Raw genomic sequence first — 17,739 nt, 5'->3', positions numbered from 1 at the left:
ACGAAGTTCTAGTTCTGAAGGGTGTGCTCCCTAAACAGGCATTTAACACAAAAATCATGAAAGGCTCTGATTTTTAGTATTGAGCTTATCGAAGCTAAAATTCAATACTAGTTTTTTTTTTAATAGAATTAATTTCCCTCATTCTTAGTTTTTAACAGGAGTGAAGTCACTCTGGAAAGAAGTTCTTAAATTGTGCACTGTCATTTAAAGAGTGTTTTTTCTCTCTCTTAAGGTGGCATAACATGAATTGAAGCCATATTGATTCCATTAAGTTGATGTTTTACTAAAAGCTGTTAGAAAAATTGTCACTGTTAAGAATCTAAAGTGAGCATTTCAGTTACTAACCTTGACATTACAGTAGGTCTATGAGTTATTGAAACCTTCAGAGCATTTTAATGTTTATAATCTTCTGACCGTGCATGCTACCTGAACTGATCTGAAAAGGCAGAAGTCCCGTTCTTAAGATAAAGTGGTACACATATTACATGCATACACAAGCCCGCTTCAGGCTTCCAAACCCACAGTGTTGTGTATTTATGTATAGCTCTTTTTGCATTAGCCATTAAAAAAAATATGCTAAGTTATTCCAGTCACTTTTAATGCCATTGACTGATTGCTTTTCATGACAAAGGAAAGGAAATGGAAGAGGGGTATTTTAAGACTTTGATTGTTTTTTGGTTATTTTTAACCAGATATAACTACCAGTAAAGTGGAACAGATTCCATATGGGGAGAGGGTAACCCTGCGTCCAGAACCTCTACCGGAGAGGCAAACATTTCAAAAAGGTAGGGAGCGCTTGGCTAGCTCTCAGACAGTTAGTTATCTCTTAAGAAAAGTTGTAAGGCACTAAAAGCTTATTTTAAACTACATAACTCTTGTTTAAGCGAGAACCAGTTTATTTTCTCCAGAGGCCCATAAGAATAACAGTTTATATTATCAAGAGGAATAATGCAGTCAATGACCTAGCTACTTTAAAAATTCAGTTTTGTAGCTTTAAAGAGCATTTCATGGTATGGTTGTCTGTTACAGTTTGGAAAAGAGATTCAGTGGCTGATTAAGCCCATTCTAGCCCTCACATATGTTTCTATATACTCTTCTTGCACTCTTGTTTGTTGCTTTTCTTTCAAAAATAATAAAAAATTCAGAGTATGTTTTAGTAGTTTGCATTTCCATGGGTTTCTACTTTCAGAGCACCCTGGTCGTTACAACAGAGAAAGAGATCGTGAGCCTTATTTTGAGCGCCAAGGTAATTCCAACACAGATCATCGGGATTTCAAGAGAGAGCGGGAATTGCACAGAGACCGTGGTTCTGTGGATTATGAACGAGAGAGATTTGAAAAAGAGCGGCATCCCCGAGATGATAGGTATGTGTTTTTTGGAACACTATTGAAATCAATACAATTCAGGCTGCACTGGGCATCAGGCTGTCCATTTTGCCTGTGAGGTACATGTTCATTTCTTTCTGGAATCCATAGTAGAAATCCACAAAATACTGTTTTGGCAGGGTTCTTCCTACTACACCTTCAAGGACTCAGTCTTACCGTGACAAGAAAGACCATCCTTCCTCCAGGCGAGGTGGTTTTGAAAGACCACCATATGAACGAAAGACAGATCGTCCAGCATATGATCATGGGCCTTCCATGTTTGGAGGTACAGTTTCTCAATCTTGAAGCCATGCTAGAATATTATGAAAAATATGGACTTGCAGAGGTGAAGATTAATTGGGAGAAGATTAATTGATTTACAGTATTTCTTTGTTCAGTGTATATATAATTAAGGAAAATTTATTTGGGCGGTGTCATGTAGTTTTGTTTCTCAATGGTGATAAGATCAGGAATGCAACAGTTATATACTCTGCTTAAAAATGTTTTTGGTTACAGTAGGTTCAAGATTAGAAATTTTAATTATTTTAGGGACAAATCCATAAATGTATCCTAAAATAATGAAGGTCTGTTTAAATCAGCTCAGCTGGGTATGAACATCTTAATTTTTTTATTTTACTGAACTAAGAAAATTCTTCTGTCCAAACACTGGAATTTGAAGGTGATCGTAGAAATTACCCTGAGGAAAGAATTCCTATTTCTGCTCCATCAATGCCTCGTCAGCCACCACCTGCTCCACGAGTGGAAAGGAAGCCAGAATCTAAAAATGTAGATGATATTTTGAAGCCACCAGGACGGGATAGCAGGCCGGAGAGGGTGCGTATGCATTCTGAAAGCAGCAATCCGTTTCTATGAGGTCTGCATTCAGATAAAATGCTCATCAGTTTAATATGTTGGGAACAAGCCTACATTTGAGGGAGCTCTAGAAATTCCCTTGGTTCCTTTTCAAATGCCTGAAGTGTTGTAGCATAGCTATTAGGAATCCACAGTAGATGTAAACTTCTGGGAATGCTAGTTGAAATTCATGTTAGTAGGTAATGTTAATGTATTTTATATTCTTCTAAGATCTTTGCTTGTGTGTTTGAGGTAACAGAGAAGAGGCTTGGCTTTACACAGAGCCTGAGATTTGGCAATGCCCCATATGAAATAAGAAAGAAAAAGATTCAGGCTATAAAACGTATAGACAAGTTTCAGTTAATTTTATCTGAACCAGATCTATAACATCTTATGCCATATGAGCTGCTGGGCTGATTAACATCATATACTCTTATTCTGTGGAACTACTACCATTCCTCACAACCTGGTTTGTAAAATAGGCAGGGGGGCATGGTACTGGCTTGGCTTGATGATACGCAAAAGTGCGAGCCCAGAGCACATAATCTTCTAGAGGAAAATTTTTGCAAAAGAGATTCTGTTAGATGTAGTACAGTATCCTTCCTGTTTCCTTACATGATCTTCGTTTCAGATTGTAATCATCATGAGAGGGTTGCCTGGCAGTGGAAAGACACATGTAGCAAAGCTCATCAGGGTATGTAAACAACTGCTGACTGTATAGTGCCGCATGTCTTTTTCGTGTGCTTCCTCTGCTGTTTTCTTTCTGTTTGTCTGGAATTTCAGCCTGTTGTTATTTCATGTTCCATGTCTTCATGTGGCATCTGAATCCCCTCCACTATTAGCAAGCATTAGGGATGCTACTCTCCTCTTGTTTTGAATATAGAGCAGGGAACTGCTGTTTGCCAAAAGCATTTTGAAGATGCTCTGCAGCAGAATGGAGTTTTTACAGCAAGAGTGTATGTTTTCTTTTTGCTTTCCCCCCAGGATAAGGAAGTAGAATGTGGAGGACCTGCACCAAGAGTGCTCAGCCTGGATGACTATTTTATCACTGAAGTGGAAAAAGAAGAGAGAGACCCAGATACCGGGAAAAAAGTGAAAAAGAAGGTAATTTTAAATCAGTTGCTTATCTTGACAAAGAAACAAGACATTCTGAAACAACACAGTGGAAATCAGAATTTCAGTCTGTGGCTTTGGAAGAGTGCAGAGGTCTGTGGCCTGTTCTTCAAAATAAGTCAATATAACTTAATGGCAGAATGGGCAAATTCTTAAAAGTTGACCTGGAAGATGTTGTTCTCATACCAGTGTACTTTGTGGTCATGACATTCAGCAGTTGAACATTAGCAATTTAATAGGTGTCCTCTTTCTTAAATGCTTTTGTCCTTGATAAAGGTGATGGAGTATGAATATGAAGCTGATATGGAAGAGACCTATCGTACCAGCATGTTTAAAACTTTCAAAAAGACCTTGGATGATGGCTTCTTCCCCTTCATTATCCTTGATGCTATCAATGATAGAGTGCGACATTTTGAACAGTTTTGGAGTGCTGCAAAAACCAAGGGTTTTGAGGTAATGGAGCCTACAAGGCATTTGAACTTGCTAGCACCTGTATGCTGGTATTTCTAAACTTCTGAATGCAGAGTCCCTCCCGCATCCAGGAAAAATGCTCTGGTCTACAGTTACAAATTTACCTTTCTTAGAATGTACAACTGCAGAGTGTATCACCAGGCAGAAAAAGAGCTCTAAAAATTGATTTGCAATATTTAATATTACCTTTCTTTTTCTAGGTGTACTTAGCTGAAATGAGTGCAGATAACCAGACGTGTTCCAAGAGGAATATTCATGGACGCAAACTAAAGGACATCAGCAGGGTAACTGTATACATCTGGAGTTATAGGATTAATGATAAGTTTCATTGTGCTTTCAGGCCTGCTGTTGCGGGAAAACCATTGACCTCTTTTAGACTACATAGTTCTTACACTTTTCCTCTAAGAAGAGTTGGTAGTTATTTCGTGGGATTGATTGAAATTGCTTTTCCTAAGTACAGATACATCTTGTTCATGATCAGAAACCAAATTTTCCATTGAATCTGTTACATTTTTAGAGGTGTTTCATTTTTATTTGTTTTTGTATTAGATGTCTGATCACTGGGAGGCAGCACCACGTCACATGATGCGCCTGGACATTCGTTCTCTGTTGCAGGATGCTGCTATCGAAGAGGTGAGAATCTCTGTGCTTGTTAAAATTACAAATTATGTAGATGTGACTATACTGAAAATACAAAGCAGAGATGTGTATGATCACAACAGGGCAGTTATATGTGGTGCTGTAGAAAGTGAGAATCGCCGAGTCAGTCAAGTGTATTCCATTATTCTTACCTATTACCCAAGCATGAAGGTACATGTTACTTTTTATTACATTTTTGGAGACCAGACTTACGTGTCTTTGAGGAAGAGTTGAAGCCATATTGCTCTTTAGCAAGTGTTGAGTACGAATTAAATAGGATCTTTACTCTCTCAGAGGAAACTCAGCACTTTTTTAGGTTACTGGATTAATTGGATCATAATTTGAGGAAGTAGTTTGATAAAATAAATAAGTAAATAAATGAATTTGAATTCCTTTCAATCCCTGCTTTGAGAAATACAGACCTGTTGCAGAAAATTGAGAAATAAAAAATAACATGTAGCAGATGATTACATTTGCTGTAGAAGTATGCTACCTTTTTATTGCATTTGCAGTTTGCCATGCCGTGCATCTTTGATGTGTCAGCTTTCTGTATTGTTGCATTCTCTAGCAGATGTTTCAGGAGCTCTGGGAATAAATTAGAATGTTAATCATACGGTCATCATGAATGTACCATAGCTGGATGTTGCTGTCACAACAGCTCTTGCCACAGCCATAGAAACTGGTGAACTGCTGAAGTAGGAAGAGTGTTTAGTTTACTCTTTGCAGTTTGTCATGAGGTCAACAGGTTATTTCTGAATCCCTGAATTCTGTGTGTTGGAAAATAGTAATCTTTAAGAGGACAGCAAAAGGCTCAGCTCTCAAGTAGGCTCAGAGAAGGGCAGATTTGGGATTCGCTCTGTGTGCATCAGAGTTTTAGTAATGGTATGAAGAACTGGGCATACTTTGATAGTTTTAGGTATTCCACAGTATAGACATGAATCCCTGTTAGAGATGGGGACCCCAGAAAGTATTCCATTAGATGGACAGGGTTAGATGCATGTCTTAAAGCATCCATTTTCTTTATTATGTTAATCTCGGTGGTTATTATTCTTCACTGTGATATTTAAATATATAAAAGATAAATACTTGATAGAGGTGTTCTATGCAGAGAGCACCACTCCAGTGATGTGTAAATGGCAAGTTTAAGATCTTTGTCTGATATTTCGAGTTTTGAAATATGATTGTGTGGGAAGGAGGAGAAGTATCTTACTGTTACAGATACTGGTAGTGCAAAGAATGCATGCGAAGGAAGAGAATAAAGGATTGCTACTTTCACACAGTTTGTCACACTATTGGTAGAAGGGAACCTGCTTCTGAGAGAAGCCAAAATGGAGCCAGTATTCATATGTATTGCATCATCATACTTTCCAAGATGAATCCTTTCTTTCCTCTCTATTTGAACTTGGAATCTTCTACTTACTCTGCTAAAAAGATAATACTTAAAAATCAAATAATGCCTTGTAAATCCATGCTTGTGCTTTGGAACAGGTAGAGATGGAGGATTTTGATGCAAATATTGAAGACCAGAAAGAAGAAGTCAAGAAGGATACAGCAGAGGAGGAAGAAAGTGAACTGGTAGGAGACACATCACCCATCTCTAACAAAATGTTTGTTAATGTGTCTGAGGGGGAATCTCACTCTTATAAATGCCAACCTGTTGCCATTCTTAGCTGTGCGATCTTAATACACACATTTCTAATTGTTTGTCCTTAAACATTTCTAGGAGAACTTTAATGTCGTATTATTCCTAACTGAATTTTTTTAAGAATCTGAGTATATGCCACGAACAGCATTATCAGTGGAGCATGGCAACATGCCTCTTAGAGACATTTATAAATTGCAGTACACTATAGCGCTGTCTTCCACATTATCTGAGAATTACACTAAGTGGAGGGATGGGAAGAATGGACAAAGATTAATTTAGCTTATTTCCTTTCACATGTCTAAAGAACTCTTTTCACCTGGCACAGTATATGACAACAGTTATGAAAAAGAATGTTTTCTCTGCCAAGGCTCACTGACTTTCTCAGTAGGTATTTCCAGGATGAGGGATTAGGTCTCTTGGATAAATGAAGGTTAGAGAATTGCCTGAGGGCTGGTGTTTTTAGGTATGTATTTAAAAGGCTACAGAAGTCTTCCTAACATAACTTCTTGGTATGTGTTGGAGCTGCAGCTGGCCGGTGTTCGATGATTTGAATGTGTCAAACCCTAGTTCCCACAACCAAGCAGTTAAACTCCAATAACCAGGAAGTAACCAAAAATGTCTGAGATGAGCAAAGTCCTTTTTCTTGATGGAAATTTCCTGTTCCTCAGGAGTGGCAGTTTAGAAAGCAGTTGAAATACAGAATAAAAAAAAATTAAAGCTTAGGAAAAGTGGTTTTTAATAAACATCTGTTTTTTGCAACATGACTCATTTATTCTCTTTACTAAATTATTCCTTGGCACAGAGTTTGAGACTTCATGCAGTGTGGTTAGAATATTTCAAAGACGCATCCATGTTTACAAGAATATGGCTGCTAGTCTCATTTCTTGGAAATTAGCTATATCTAGAAGAGAAAGTTGTCTTTAGCTTTTGAGACATCTGTGCATAAATGTGTGTGTGTCTGTCTGTTTATGGTCTCTGGGGAGTGTCCTAATGTACAGCACATATAACAATAGGCCTTTCCTTTATGAGACAAGGAGAAAGCTTGGTGGTAAAAACAACATAAATTATTAATAACTAAAAGTAATCTACATATAAGGATGTTTTCTGTTCAGATTCACAAGAGATGAAAAATAGCAAAGAATTATCTGCTGTATGTAATCTCTGCTATTAAGTCACATGGCTAATCTCAAGAGAGAGGTATGTCAGACAGAAAGGTGGAACAGAACACTATATTTGGTATCTGTTGCCTTCTTGAGAGCAGTTGGTAAGGGTTCTTCAATTCATTTCGCTGCATTTAATACTGTGGAAAAAGAGAGGTCTGAAGCTCCTGCCATCTGGCAGATGTCCTTGAAATATCCAACTGTATCCAACTGCCTTGTACCAAAGGATGAAGTCTGAATTTTTTTTTTATCCTATCTGAGAACCGGGATACTGTACAGATTCAGCACACAATAGGCCATTTCACACCATCAAAGTCACTCTTTTATTGCTATTATCAACTCCCATAGGGTTGTTTGTAGCGTTTAGACAATTCTTGCTTTTCTGTGCTTGATGGTATGAATTACTGATGCAATTAACTTAATGTTCTCACCAGTGTATCACACATCACTTTGTTCAATACAGGCTTCTAGCTGTGGTGTAAACTTTTTGAGCAAATTTTAATGTGCAACTTGGTTTAAAAGTATAAATACACATATATGCATGAAGTTTATTTGTTACAAGGAAATATTGCAGCACAAACTGTCTTAGTTATTATTAATTAACAGACTTGATTAAAAACAATAAGATACAGAGCTCTGATAATCTCAAGTTACTTGATATATGCTTGATAGAAAAAAGGTCTTTCAAGGATTTTGGAAGAGCAATGCTGTACATATTCAAAAGCAGTACAGCTCTCTGGAATAGTACACTCTGATTTAGTAACCCTTAGCATTAACAAATACACGTATATGTTTACCACAGTGGAAGCAACCTATAAATAGAGCAGGAAAGAATTTAGTGTAATAAAACTGGTCTGTGGATTGTTTGTTTTCTTGTTGAAATCTTCTAGAGTAGTTCTTTTCCCTCTCTATTAAAAATCATTCTTAAAATACTGAAATTCTCACAGCAGTTCTATTTCACTACATTGAGCTTTTTATATGATTGCAGAGAAACATAAGTAGGTTTTCTACCAAATCTGAACATGTGAAATGAGTTATAAGGGGTTGCTTAGTAGGTATTTACTTGTCCAAGAATATAAAATGAAAAGATAACAAGAAGGTATCTAAAATAAATACATTTTGCTAGATTTAATATCATTATGCTCACTAACAAGGAATAAACTGGCTAAAGATCATTACATGTAAAACGTATGATGACATTACTTGTAGGGGAAAAGTGTTCTAAAAGAATCGTTTAACTAAGAGCGTTATTTTAAAATGAAAAATAACACTTAACTCTTAGAGACTCAGCAGATACTGTCGTTTAAACTGAAAAAAAGAATTTTGTTTAGTTGTGGACTAACCACTCATACAAGAATTTAGCATGTTCTTTCAGAAGGATTAAGTGAAGCTTGTGTGTAGTAAATCTGGGAATATATTCTTAAAAGCTTATGACCACGGTAACTTTTTCGCTTGTATTTGTAAAGCTTTGAGTATTCTTTATGCCTGATAAGTTGTGTTGCAATAACTTTGTCACCTGGGATAATATGAAAGAGTAACTGTGCACACAGCGCCATTGCTGTCTGTTAGACTCATTCCGGAGTTCTGTGTTTGCAGAGGGCAGCACTCTTGTAATGATTTGCAAGGGCTGCTAAAAATCACTGAATGGGAAGTGGATGCAGAAGTTCTGAAATACCGAGTAATTTGTTTCCTTCATCTGATAACAAGAATTGTGCCTTACAAAAAGAAATACCTTAAGCTCCCATTATAATGCTGTTTCCAGTTCAAAAGTGATATGCATGTGTGTCTCTCTCTAATCCTCCGAGCTTCTCTCTGTGTATGATTTAGGGTTACATTCCGAAAAGCAAATGGGAGATGGACACTTCTGAGGCAAAGCTAGGTGGGTATTTATTTTTTCCTGTTTCTTAAAGTTGGTATCTGATGATGTTTGCAAAACCTGAATTTTCATTTTTACTATCCCTCCTTACCAAAGACAAATAAATGTATTGATCTCATACACGTGTCTGAAACTGCGAAAGCCTCTATGCAGAAAAGGAATTTGTCTTCTGCCAGAGGCAAGGGAGTTACGACTTTCTAACCATCGCTGGTTTATATGCTCATTAATTGTTCTTCCATCTGTTCAAGGAGTACTTTGTCTTTTAAAATTTTTAAAAAGCAGTATTTCTATTCTTTATTCACCTCTTCCGTGTTATAAAAAGCAAAGAGTCAACTTACATTGCACTGCATTCTTGTTCATATTGCATGCCTTTTTTTCAAGCCTAAACGTCATCAGTAACTTCTTACTTTCTTGGAGACATGCCTAGTGGCGAACTGTATTGAAGATGTTTCTTGCTCTCCAAAATTGTTACATATGTGAGGACAAACTAGCGCCATGCTTTTAAGTTGGTTCTGAATGATTAGGCCTTGGTGTATCTTTTCAACAACTTAAGTATTGAAAAATTGAAGTTCGTTATGCTCTTCAGTTCCAGAAGAGTACTAGAATTCTTCTTAGTAGGAAGCAAAATGAACTTTCCCGGAGCACAAGGGCACCATTTTTGCTGCACTACTTGTTCTGATTAGTGCTGCTGGTTGCGTTAGACATAAGTGTTAATACTAGGATTCGGTCAAAGTCTTTCAGGCTGAAATGCATGCACCATGGCTACGGTGGAAGGTGTACACATGGAAAAGGGTTTCTAGTCATTATGATCGGTTTGGGTTTGTTTTTTGATGAATAGTAATGGTTCTAAGTGAAGATTTTATCAATGCAATCTGCATAAAACTGCCGTTTTCTGTAGTGCCTGAGAAATAACAAATATCTGAATGGGGACACAGCATGTCTTAACATTTTGAGGTTCTGCTTCTGCATGTGTGGTACAGCCCTGTGTATCATTACTTTCTAATAACCAAAATTACAATTGTACCATAGAAATAGCATTAGAAGTTCTGCCTTACATAAATCAGCCTTTCATCTTTTGCTGTTAACTGCTTAGTCAATACCTCAACAGCACTCTTCTGCTGCTGTGCTCTCTTTTAAGTCATTTAAGTATTTGTGGAAGATATTGATGTTTTGGCACCTGCAGTACAACTGGAGGAGCCTTGTACTCAATGATTCTGGCATATCAAACAGCTAGGCAGCTTGACAGAGTTAATTCAGGTTTGCTCTGCACTTTCGTTATAAGAGTTGATTGTTGTAATATCTCAAGATTATTTCTTAGGTTTAGAATGATTTTTTCCCAATTACGTATGAAACAATAGCACTGGAAAACTGTGTTGTTGAAGAATGCTCTGATACATGGTGCTGTATTCCAAATAACACAGACTTCTTTAAACACCGAGTGGTAGGAACAGATGCGTTGCGCTGCATGTGGTGAATCTTAAGTCATCCTGTGCGTTTTACAAATATCACGGGAGTCCAAAGTGTGTTCTAAAAATATTTAAGTTTTGTGTGTAGTTTCTAGCAATGTGGAGACTGTGTCTACAGCAGAAATTTATAGATATCTTTCAAAATCTACCCCTCTCATGATCAAATACTACTAACAAATAGAAACAGAGAACTGTGGTGTTTCTTTCCATATGAAAACTCCGTAATATGAAATGTCTCCACTTAAACGTAAAATGGGGAGCAAGCAGCAGAATCAGTTTTATGCTAAAGTTACTTGCAAGGCTGTTGCAATAATCCTTTAACAATCAAATTCCGTTAACAAACTGGATGCTAGCATGCTGCGCTACATGGATACAGGTGCTGAGGAGGTCTTTCTATTAAATCTGTATTCACGATTTTACTTTATAACTACCTCTAGATTCATTTTTTATAAATGTATAGAACTACAGATGAAAAGTAAATTCTGACAGAACATACATTTTAAAAAAGCCAGGCATTCCTATGTAACGAATGCTGTTTCTTTGAAAAATTGCTCTGTAAGGGCAGACAACTTTTTTAGCTCAAGGTATGCATTATAAGCACTTGCAGTCTGTGAGTAAGAGTTACTATATTTAATTCACAGTAAGACTTTGTTGTAGATGACCAATTAAAACTATTTCCTGAAAGGCATGTAAACTGTGGTATGCATTTGTTATTCCAAAGTTGAGTTATTTCCTGGGAGCTGGCCCGCCCATTAGGTTCATTGCATTAGTCCCTGAGGGCACACATTTGCAGAAGTGATTTAAGAGCAGAATTCAAAAACAACGCTGTAAGTCTTGTTTTGGTTTTTTTTGTTTTCTTTCTGAGTAGATGTTGTTACAGGAAAGCACGGTAAGATCTTACGATTGTAATAAGCCTCAGAAAAGGTCTGAAAAGTTTGAGTCCTTTAGCTGCAACGCTGACTTGTGACAATCACCGTACCGTGCGCCCCAGAGCTCTTGCTTTAATTCAGATTTACTTTGGCAGGGGTGATGCATTCCTCTGAGTGTGTGTGGTATATCATTTCCTTATGTGTTGTGAGTGCACAGCCACATTTTTATTCTAAAGTCTAATCGCTGGTCTGTCTTAGTGCATAGTGCACACAGGTTCTTGTATTTAAATTTACAAAAGTGGACTCACATTTTTAAAATTTTACTGTATTCCAAGTGTTTAGCGCAATACTCTGTTTCAAAGTGCAGCTTAGTGGTGAGTTCTACAGACTTTCAGGAAAGAAGTGAGCGCTGGCTCAAACCACGACACTGAAGTTTTGATACTGTTGTAAAATTTGCTCTAGAACACAAATAATGTTTTACATAAAACTTTGTGGCTTTTGTATGAGAAGGGCAAAAATTTAGCGGATTGATTAATTTTGTTTTCGAAGGAGGTAATTAAGTCAGTTACTTTCAGATGCTTTATTGTTAAAATTCTAAAGGTGAGTTTGCGGTTTTTCAGAAATGCTGCTGCTACTTCATTGTTCTTAAAATCGAAATGGTAAAATGATGTTTGATAGTTCACTAAATAATCATCTGTCATAAATATTCACAAGCGCCATTGTTACAAAATGATACCTTGTCTTATTTTCAGAGAAGAATATTCTGAAATGATGCTTTGTGGTAGGCTTTGGACATTTCTGTAGTGTCTACTGCATGGCACGTGTATCTTGAACTGCGATAGTATGGATGAAAGCAGATCCTCTGAAAGGCAATCCAACTTCAAACGTGGAAGCAGATAACATTATAAAATAAATTCTGTGTAGCCGTAACAAAAAGGGACATAGGGGAACCTCATACTCTGAAGGCCTTCTGAACTCCTCTGTTGAGGTCTGAGAGCTGCACTTTTCTTGGCGATGTTTTCAATCGGTCTGCGTGCAGCAGGGAGTGGGAGCCTGAACTCTTCCTTCCACCTTGGTAACGGGATGAGCTTGCATCGTAGCGTGTTGCCTTCCAACAGGAATATGTCTGTGCACAGATTGCCAACAGAGCTCCTGGATTTTCAGTTCTTCCTGTTCCTAAATGCTTCTCAATGCATTTAAGGCATTTGTTGCCCTCCTTTTTCGATGTTTTGGGTTTTTGTTGTTTGGGGGTTTTTTGTGGGTTTTTTTTTTCTGGAAACCCTTGTGCTACAAGTGATCTACGGTGATGGATCTGAGAGTAATACTGAGGAATAGTGCAAGTACATTATGAGCTGAAGTAACAGAGGAATATTGTATAAATCAGTTTTGTCTGCTAGAAGGAGTGCCGTCTGTCTTTGGAGATTAAGCTTCAAATTTGGCAGATTTAACGTAGAGCAAAAGAAGAACTTTAACTGAATCACGTAACAAGATACCATGTAACAGATACAAATATTCTGTACAGTTTTCTTAAATGTTGGCTTTTTTAAAAGGCAGAGGGGGATTAAAATGTTTTCTTAGAAGAAATTCTGTATCTGTTCCAGGGAAATGGGACAAAGGGTGGAGTCTTTAAAATTTTTAGAGTTGTATGAGGGAGAAATTACTTCACTAGTTTATGGCATTTAAATTATACTAGCATGTCTACATCTCCATTGCCTCACATTATCTCCGTTGTTGCTCTTTTCTCTCCCATATTAAGTAAAAAAACTCATCTCTCAACTGAACTTCTTTAAATACATACCTTTGAACATCCTCTTCTGATATCCAGAAAATAAATACACTGCCTTGTGTTTGGTTTATTTCTGAGGTGTTTTGGGGGTGAATTTAGTTGCATCAGTGACTTATGAAACAATGTTACTGACATCACTGGAAATGGTTTACAGACTATAACTGCCAAGCTTAGCGTTCCTTCTGCGTATCCTTGAATTGTTGGCTTATAAAATGGTAGCATACATTCACAGAAGTACTAGGATTTCCTTTGACTTGTAAAGCTGTTTTTCATTTTCATGCTTTGTTGTTCGTAATCTTACAATGAATACTTCATCTCCTTTCCAAAAGCAATTTGCCACATAATTTCAAGAAGGTGTTGTTTTTTCGCTGAAAGTAAGTGTCCAAAGACAAACAAAATTTTAGAACCTAGGAATGGAATCGTTTCTCTTCATGCCTTATCGATTCAATAAGAAAAAAAAGAAAATTATGACTGTTGGACAAACGTGCTGCTCAAAATGTTCATGACTGTCCTCTTACACCATGAAACAAAATATTGAGATACATATATATTTTATTTTTTTCCAGTCCTGGAAGATGTTCTGAGTGTGTTTTCCTTGTGGAGAGAGAAAAAGAAAGGGGGGTGGGGGGGTGTGTGGAATCAGCGTTTCCAAGGAGCCTTTTGTTTAGCAGAAACAATATCTCAAAAACTTGTCTTTGATGCATTAAATTATATCATCACTTGTTTCCTGATACTGCGTGTATGCCATGTTTGACACAGTATTAAACCCCAAATTTGGGAAAAACGCTACAGCTTTAGTATTGTGTTCAAATACAGAAAGGTGGATCTGTGGTTCCTAGCTATTGGTGGCTACATTGTACCTGTGAGGACAGACTCCGTATAGTGTGAACACCAGAAGAGCAGACTTTTCTCCCTCATACAAATAAAAAGATTGAGTGTTATTGCCACGCAGTTAATGTGAAAGATCAATAAAACTTGAAAATGCTGTTGAGTCTTCTCTAGTTTATTTCAACTCTCATCATTCCACCTGTCAAGACAAGCTGGATGTACAAGTTCTGCTGCTCATTCTTTTGAAAATTTTTCCACTCTCGTCTTGTTTGTGTGAATAATAGAAAAAAATTCTCCTTTAACTCTGAGGCTCTGTGTTTGTTCTCAGACAAGCTGGATGGTTTGCGGACTGGCACTAAAAGGAAACGTGACTGGGAAGCAATTGCCAGCAGAATGGAAGATTATCTACAGCTTCCAGATGACTATGAAACACGTGCTTCTGAACCTGGAAAGAAAAGGGTAATAAATTTTCAAATGACTTACTGTCCATATATGACCATTTAATGGTCTCTGTGATAAAGAGTTTGTACCAAGTCATTCAGAGTCTATGAATATGACAATTTTACTGACTCACTTTTCATTTTGCTGTTCCATTAGATTCTGTAAGAGAATATTCTCAAGAGTAGGGTCTTCCAGAGGTAAACCAGATTAGTTATGAAGTGAGGAATTGTAGATAATAAAGATTAACTATGCATGGCATGGCTTTTGAGATTGGGAATGGAATCATGTCCCATTTCTTGCCGGGGGAGATGACGCGCTTTGTCTTTGGAGCAACCCTCAGAGTCCTTTTCTCATGCTGTATGTTTTGTGGTGAGATAGTGTCATATACAGTGCAGATTCCAAGACAAGATGGTGATTTTATTAAGCTACTTTTTTGTTAGGTTCTGTAAGAGAGGCACAGAAACAGTACACTGTTCAAAATGATTCAGCTGAGGAAAGTATCAGCTATGTAGGTTTTATATCAATTAAGGCTTGTAGACGTTGCCTCCTGCATATACCTTGCGTAAAGCTAGGGAGATGGTGTACAAGAAGTTGGCTTCAGTCACTTTATATGTAGTTCTGTTCTGAACACAAAATGCTGCATTTTCAAATATGAATGTGAAAAAAGGGGCAAAAAATCATAGAGGAAACTGAAAGAGAGGCAATAGGAAGAGGTAATACTTTTTTTTTAAAAAAAAAAAAAACAAACAAAAAACCTCCAAAATGGAAGCTTTTGCCACTAAAAGTCATTTGAGTTAACTGTCAGTGTTTAGGCTTTGTTTTGTAATGTCAAATAGAAAACATTGGGTAGTACTAGAGAGCGTGAGAGAGAAATACTAAGGCATGGTCAGTGGAAGAAAGCAGACATTGCTTCTCAGCAGGAGTGTCTGGGGAAATCCAGGTATAATGTGGAATAGGGAGGTGCTGGCAGAAAGGTGATAAGCCTTGTCACCAAGTAACAAATCAGCCTGAATGGGACTAATCAGTTAGGGTGTCAAGGAAGAAGCTCCTTCATTTACTGTTATTTCTTGTCTGGCAACAGTGTGTTGCAACTGAGGTTCTGGACTGTAGCTCTTCATCATCACCTCCCTCACTCCCTCCCACTGGTGTCTGGGTTTGCGGGTAATGGAGTGACTCTATATGTTTGAACAGGGTGAATGCAAGTGGTCTGCATGACCATGAAGAGCTACAGAGGAGATGGCTGCAGCTGTAAAGACGGGAGATAACTTCTTCATGCATTTGTTTAGTGTAAAGAAATAGTGAAAAGATTTAAATAGAAATGCGTCAGAGAAGACAGAGAAGAAAACTGTCCCTCATTCATTCATTCATTGCCAAGTTGCTCTTTAACACTGTTTCTGTAGTTTCATAGTTGTCTTCTAGATGTTTCCATTGTGCAATTGAAAGACACATTGTACAGAAAACAAAGACACTAAATGAATCCTTGATAATTCTTCATGCAGAAAGCATTGCTTTGATCAGAGAAATAATTGTAGTAATTACACTTCAGCTCTCAGAATTATAGCATTGAAATGGAAAAGGCTAATCATCTGTACCTGTCTTTTACTCCGTGGAACACCTGGGATATTCAATTAAAAATAATGTAACTGCTGTATTTTCCATCTTTACCCATTGGAAAACAAATTAATACTTACCTGATGAAATGAAAATGAGTACAAATTAGAATTCTTGTACTCTTATCTGCAGTGGAAAACCTAGACTTGTCTCAGGATTTCTTAAGAGATTGTCCTACTGATAGTATGTTCTCCATAGGTGCGGTGGGCAGATCTAGAAGAAAAAAAAGATGCAGACAGGAAAAGGGCCATTGGTTTTGTTGTTGGACAAACAGATTGGGAGAAGATAACAGATGAAAGTGGTCATCTTGCTGAGAGAGCCCTCAACCGCACCAAGTATATATGAAAAAGTAGTTAAATGGAATTTTGTGCCTTTAAGGTAGGTATTCAGTCTTCCTGCATGTTTATAGCCTTGATGGTTTTTAGGATTTTTTTTTACGAGTTGAGGTTGCCGTTCGTGTCATTGTTAGAGTTCTCCCAGGCGAGATTATTTGATGTGGAGCCTTTTTTAATAGGTACCAGCTGTATCCATGTCAGTGTGCACCCTCCTGCATATCATCTAAAAATAAAAGGAGGAGGATTGTCAGCTATCAATCTCCAAACCTTATGAATAGGAAGATTATGTTTTCATTAAAAGAGTAGTTTAGCTGTGTGCTTAGTCCTGTCTAGTTCAGATTTTGCTTACTGTATCTTAATTCTGACCACACTAATTGCTATTTTACTTGGTGTAACAAACTTTTCCTTTCTTTACAGGCCATTTGCTCTGAGGAGAAGTGAACCAAGGTGTCATGAGCATCTTGCATGGGTTATGTCACTCCCACCTTCACAGTTTTTCTTTGTTACTTTAGTTTCAGCAGTTTTCTTGAGATATTGGCAGATAACCAGTGCCCTCAAAAAACCCAACAAATCCCACTGCACCTAAATGAAAGAGACAGTTTACTTTTTAATATTTTTGGAGGGGAGGGAGGGGGAGGGCCAGTAGTTTTAGCTGCTGTTTGTGGGATAAAGTGGAAGGATTAGACAGACGTTACCTCCACTGTACCGTTACAGAATGTTTATCACCTTTGCTTTGTGGCCGTTCTCGTTTTATACTGTATGTACCTTGTAGCTTATTGTATTAGGAAGCAGAACAATAAATTTCACTATAAACTCAGTGTTCTTGGTGCACCGTATAACATGGGTTTTGTTTGACATTTAAAATGTGGTCTGTGTTCACGTGTTGACAGTGCTCAAAACCATCCTTACCTGGAAGAGGTGCTGTGCTCATATTCTGGAATGTGTCCTGTCTTCTAGGTTTATCACCTGCTCTTCTTCTCGTAGACAGCTCCATTAAAGGCCCTGGGTTTTGCTGGCCTTTAGGAGCCATACCATTCTCATTCTTCCTGGAGAGCAGAAATGATCGTTATTTTTTGGATCCTAGTTTCTCAATTATGTCAAATTTTCATTACTACGTGAGTATAAACGCTGTTGGATGGCTCTGAAATACTCAAGGTAGTAATGTATGAAAAACATTTCTTTAATGCTCAACTTGAAAACGGGTACTACGGAGTTCTCTGGAGGGCAGCCTAGAAAATTCGTTTTGGTCTTACTATGTCCTTTAGTCAACACTGATCCTTATC

At 37.5% G+C, this 17,739-nt stretch overlaps 1 protein-coding gene across 10 annotated transcripts in view; it reads left to right on the top strand.

Annotated features, from left to right (window-relative positions):
- The window catches only part of YLPM1 (YLP motif containing 1), a 40,582-nt gene extending 23,287 nt beyond the window's left edge, over window positions 1–17,295 (top strand). For 3 of the 10 annotated variants that reach the window (XM_054197821.1, XM_054197824.1, XM_054197818.1), the window contains 14 exons: window positions 693–785; window positions 1,190–1,364; window positions 1,505–1,650; window positions 2,011–2,198; window positions 2,848–2,910; window positions 3,201–3,320; window positions 3,606–3,782; window positions 4,001–4,084; window positions 4,350–4,433; window positions 5,928–6,014; window positions 9,072–9,123; window positions 14,398–14,528; window positions 16,320–16,499; window positions 16,874–17,295. In XM_054197821.1, coding sequence (XP_054053796.1) covers window positions 693–785; window positions 1,190–1,364; window positions 1,505–1,650; window positions 2,011–2,198; window positions 2,848–2,910; window positions 3,201–3,320; window positions 3,606–3,782; window positions 4,001–4,084; window positions 4,350–4,433; window positions 5,928–6,014; window positions 9,072–9,123; window positions 14,398–14,528; window positions 16,320–16,466 — 1,547 coding nt within the window. In that variant the 3' untranslated portion in view covers window positions 16,467–16,499; window positions 16,874–17,295. The other 7 variants (XM_054197819.1, XM_054197820.1, XM_054197826.1 and 4 more) reach the window with 7 other exon arrangements.
- Window positions 17,296–17,739: the final 444 nt, after the last annotated feature.

Source organism: Rissa tridactyla, chromosome 4, assembly GCF_028500815.1.
Source record: "Rissa tridactyla isolate bRisTri1 chromosome 4, bRisTri1.patW.cur.20221130, whole genome shotgun sequence".
NCBI lineage: Eukaryota > Metazoa > Chordata > Aves > Charadriiformes > Laridae > Rissa > Rissa tridactyla.
The sequence above is the reverse complement of the archived record's forward strand: the minus strand, read 5'-3'. Positions and strand labels throughout refer to the sequence as shown.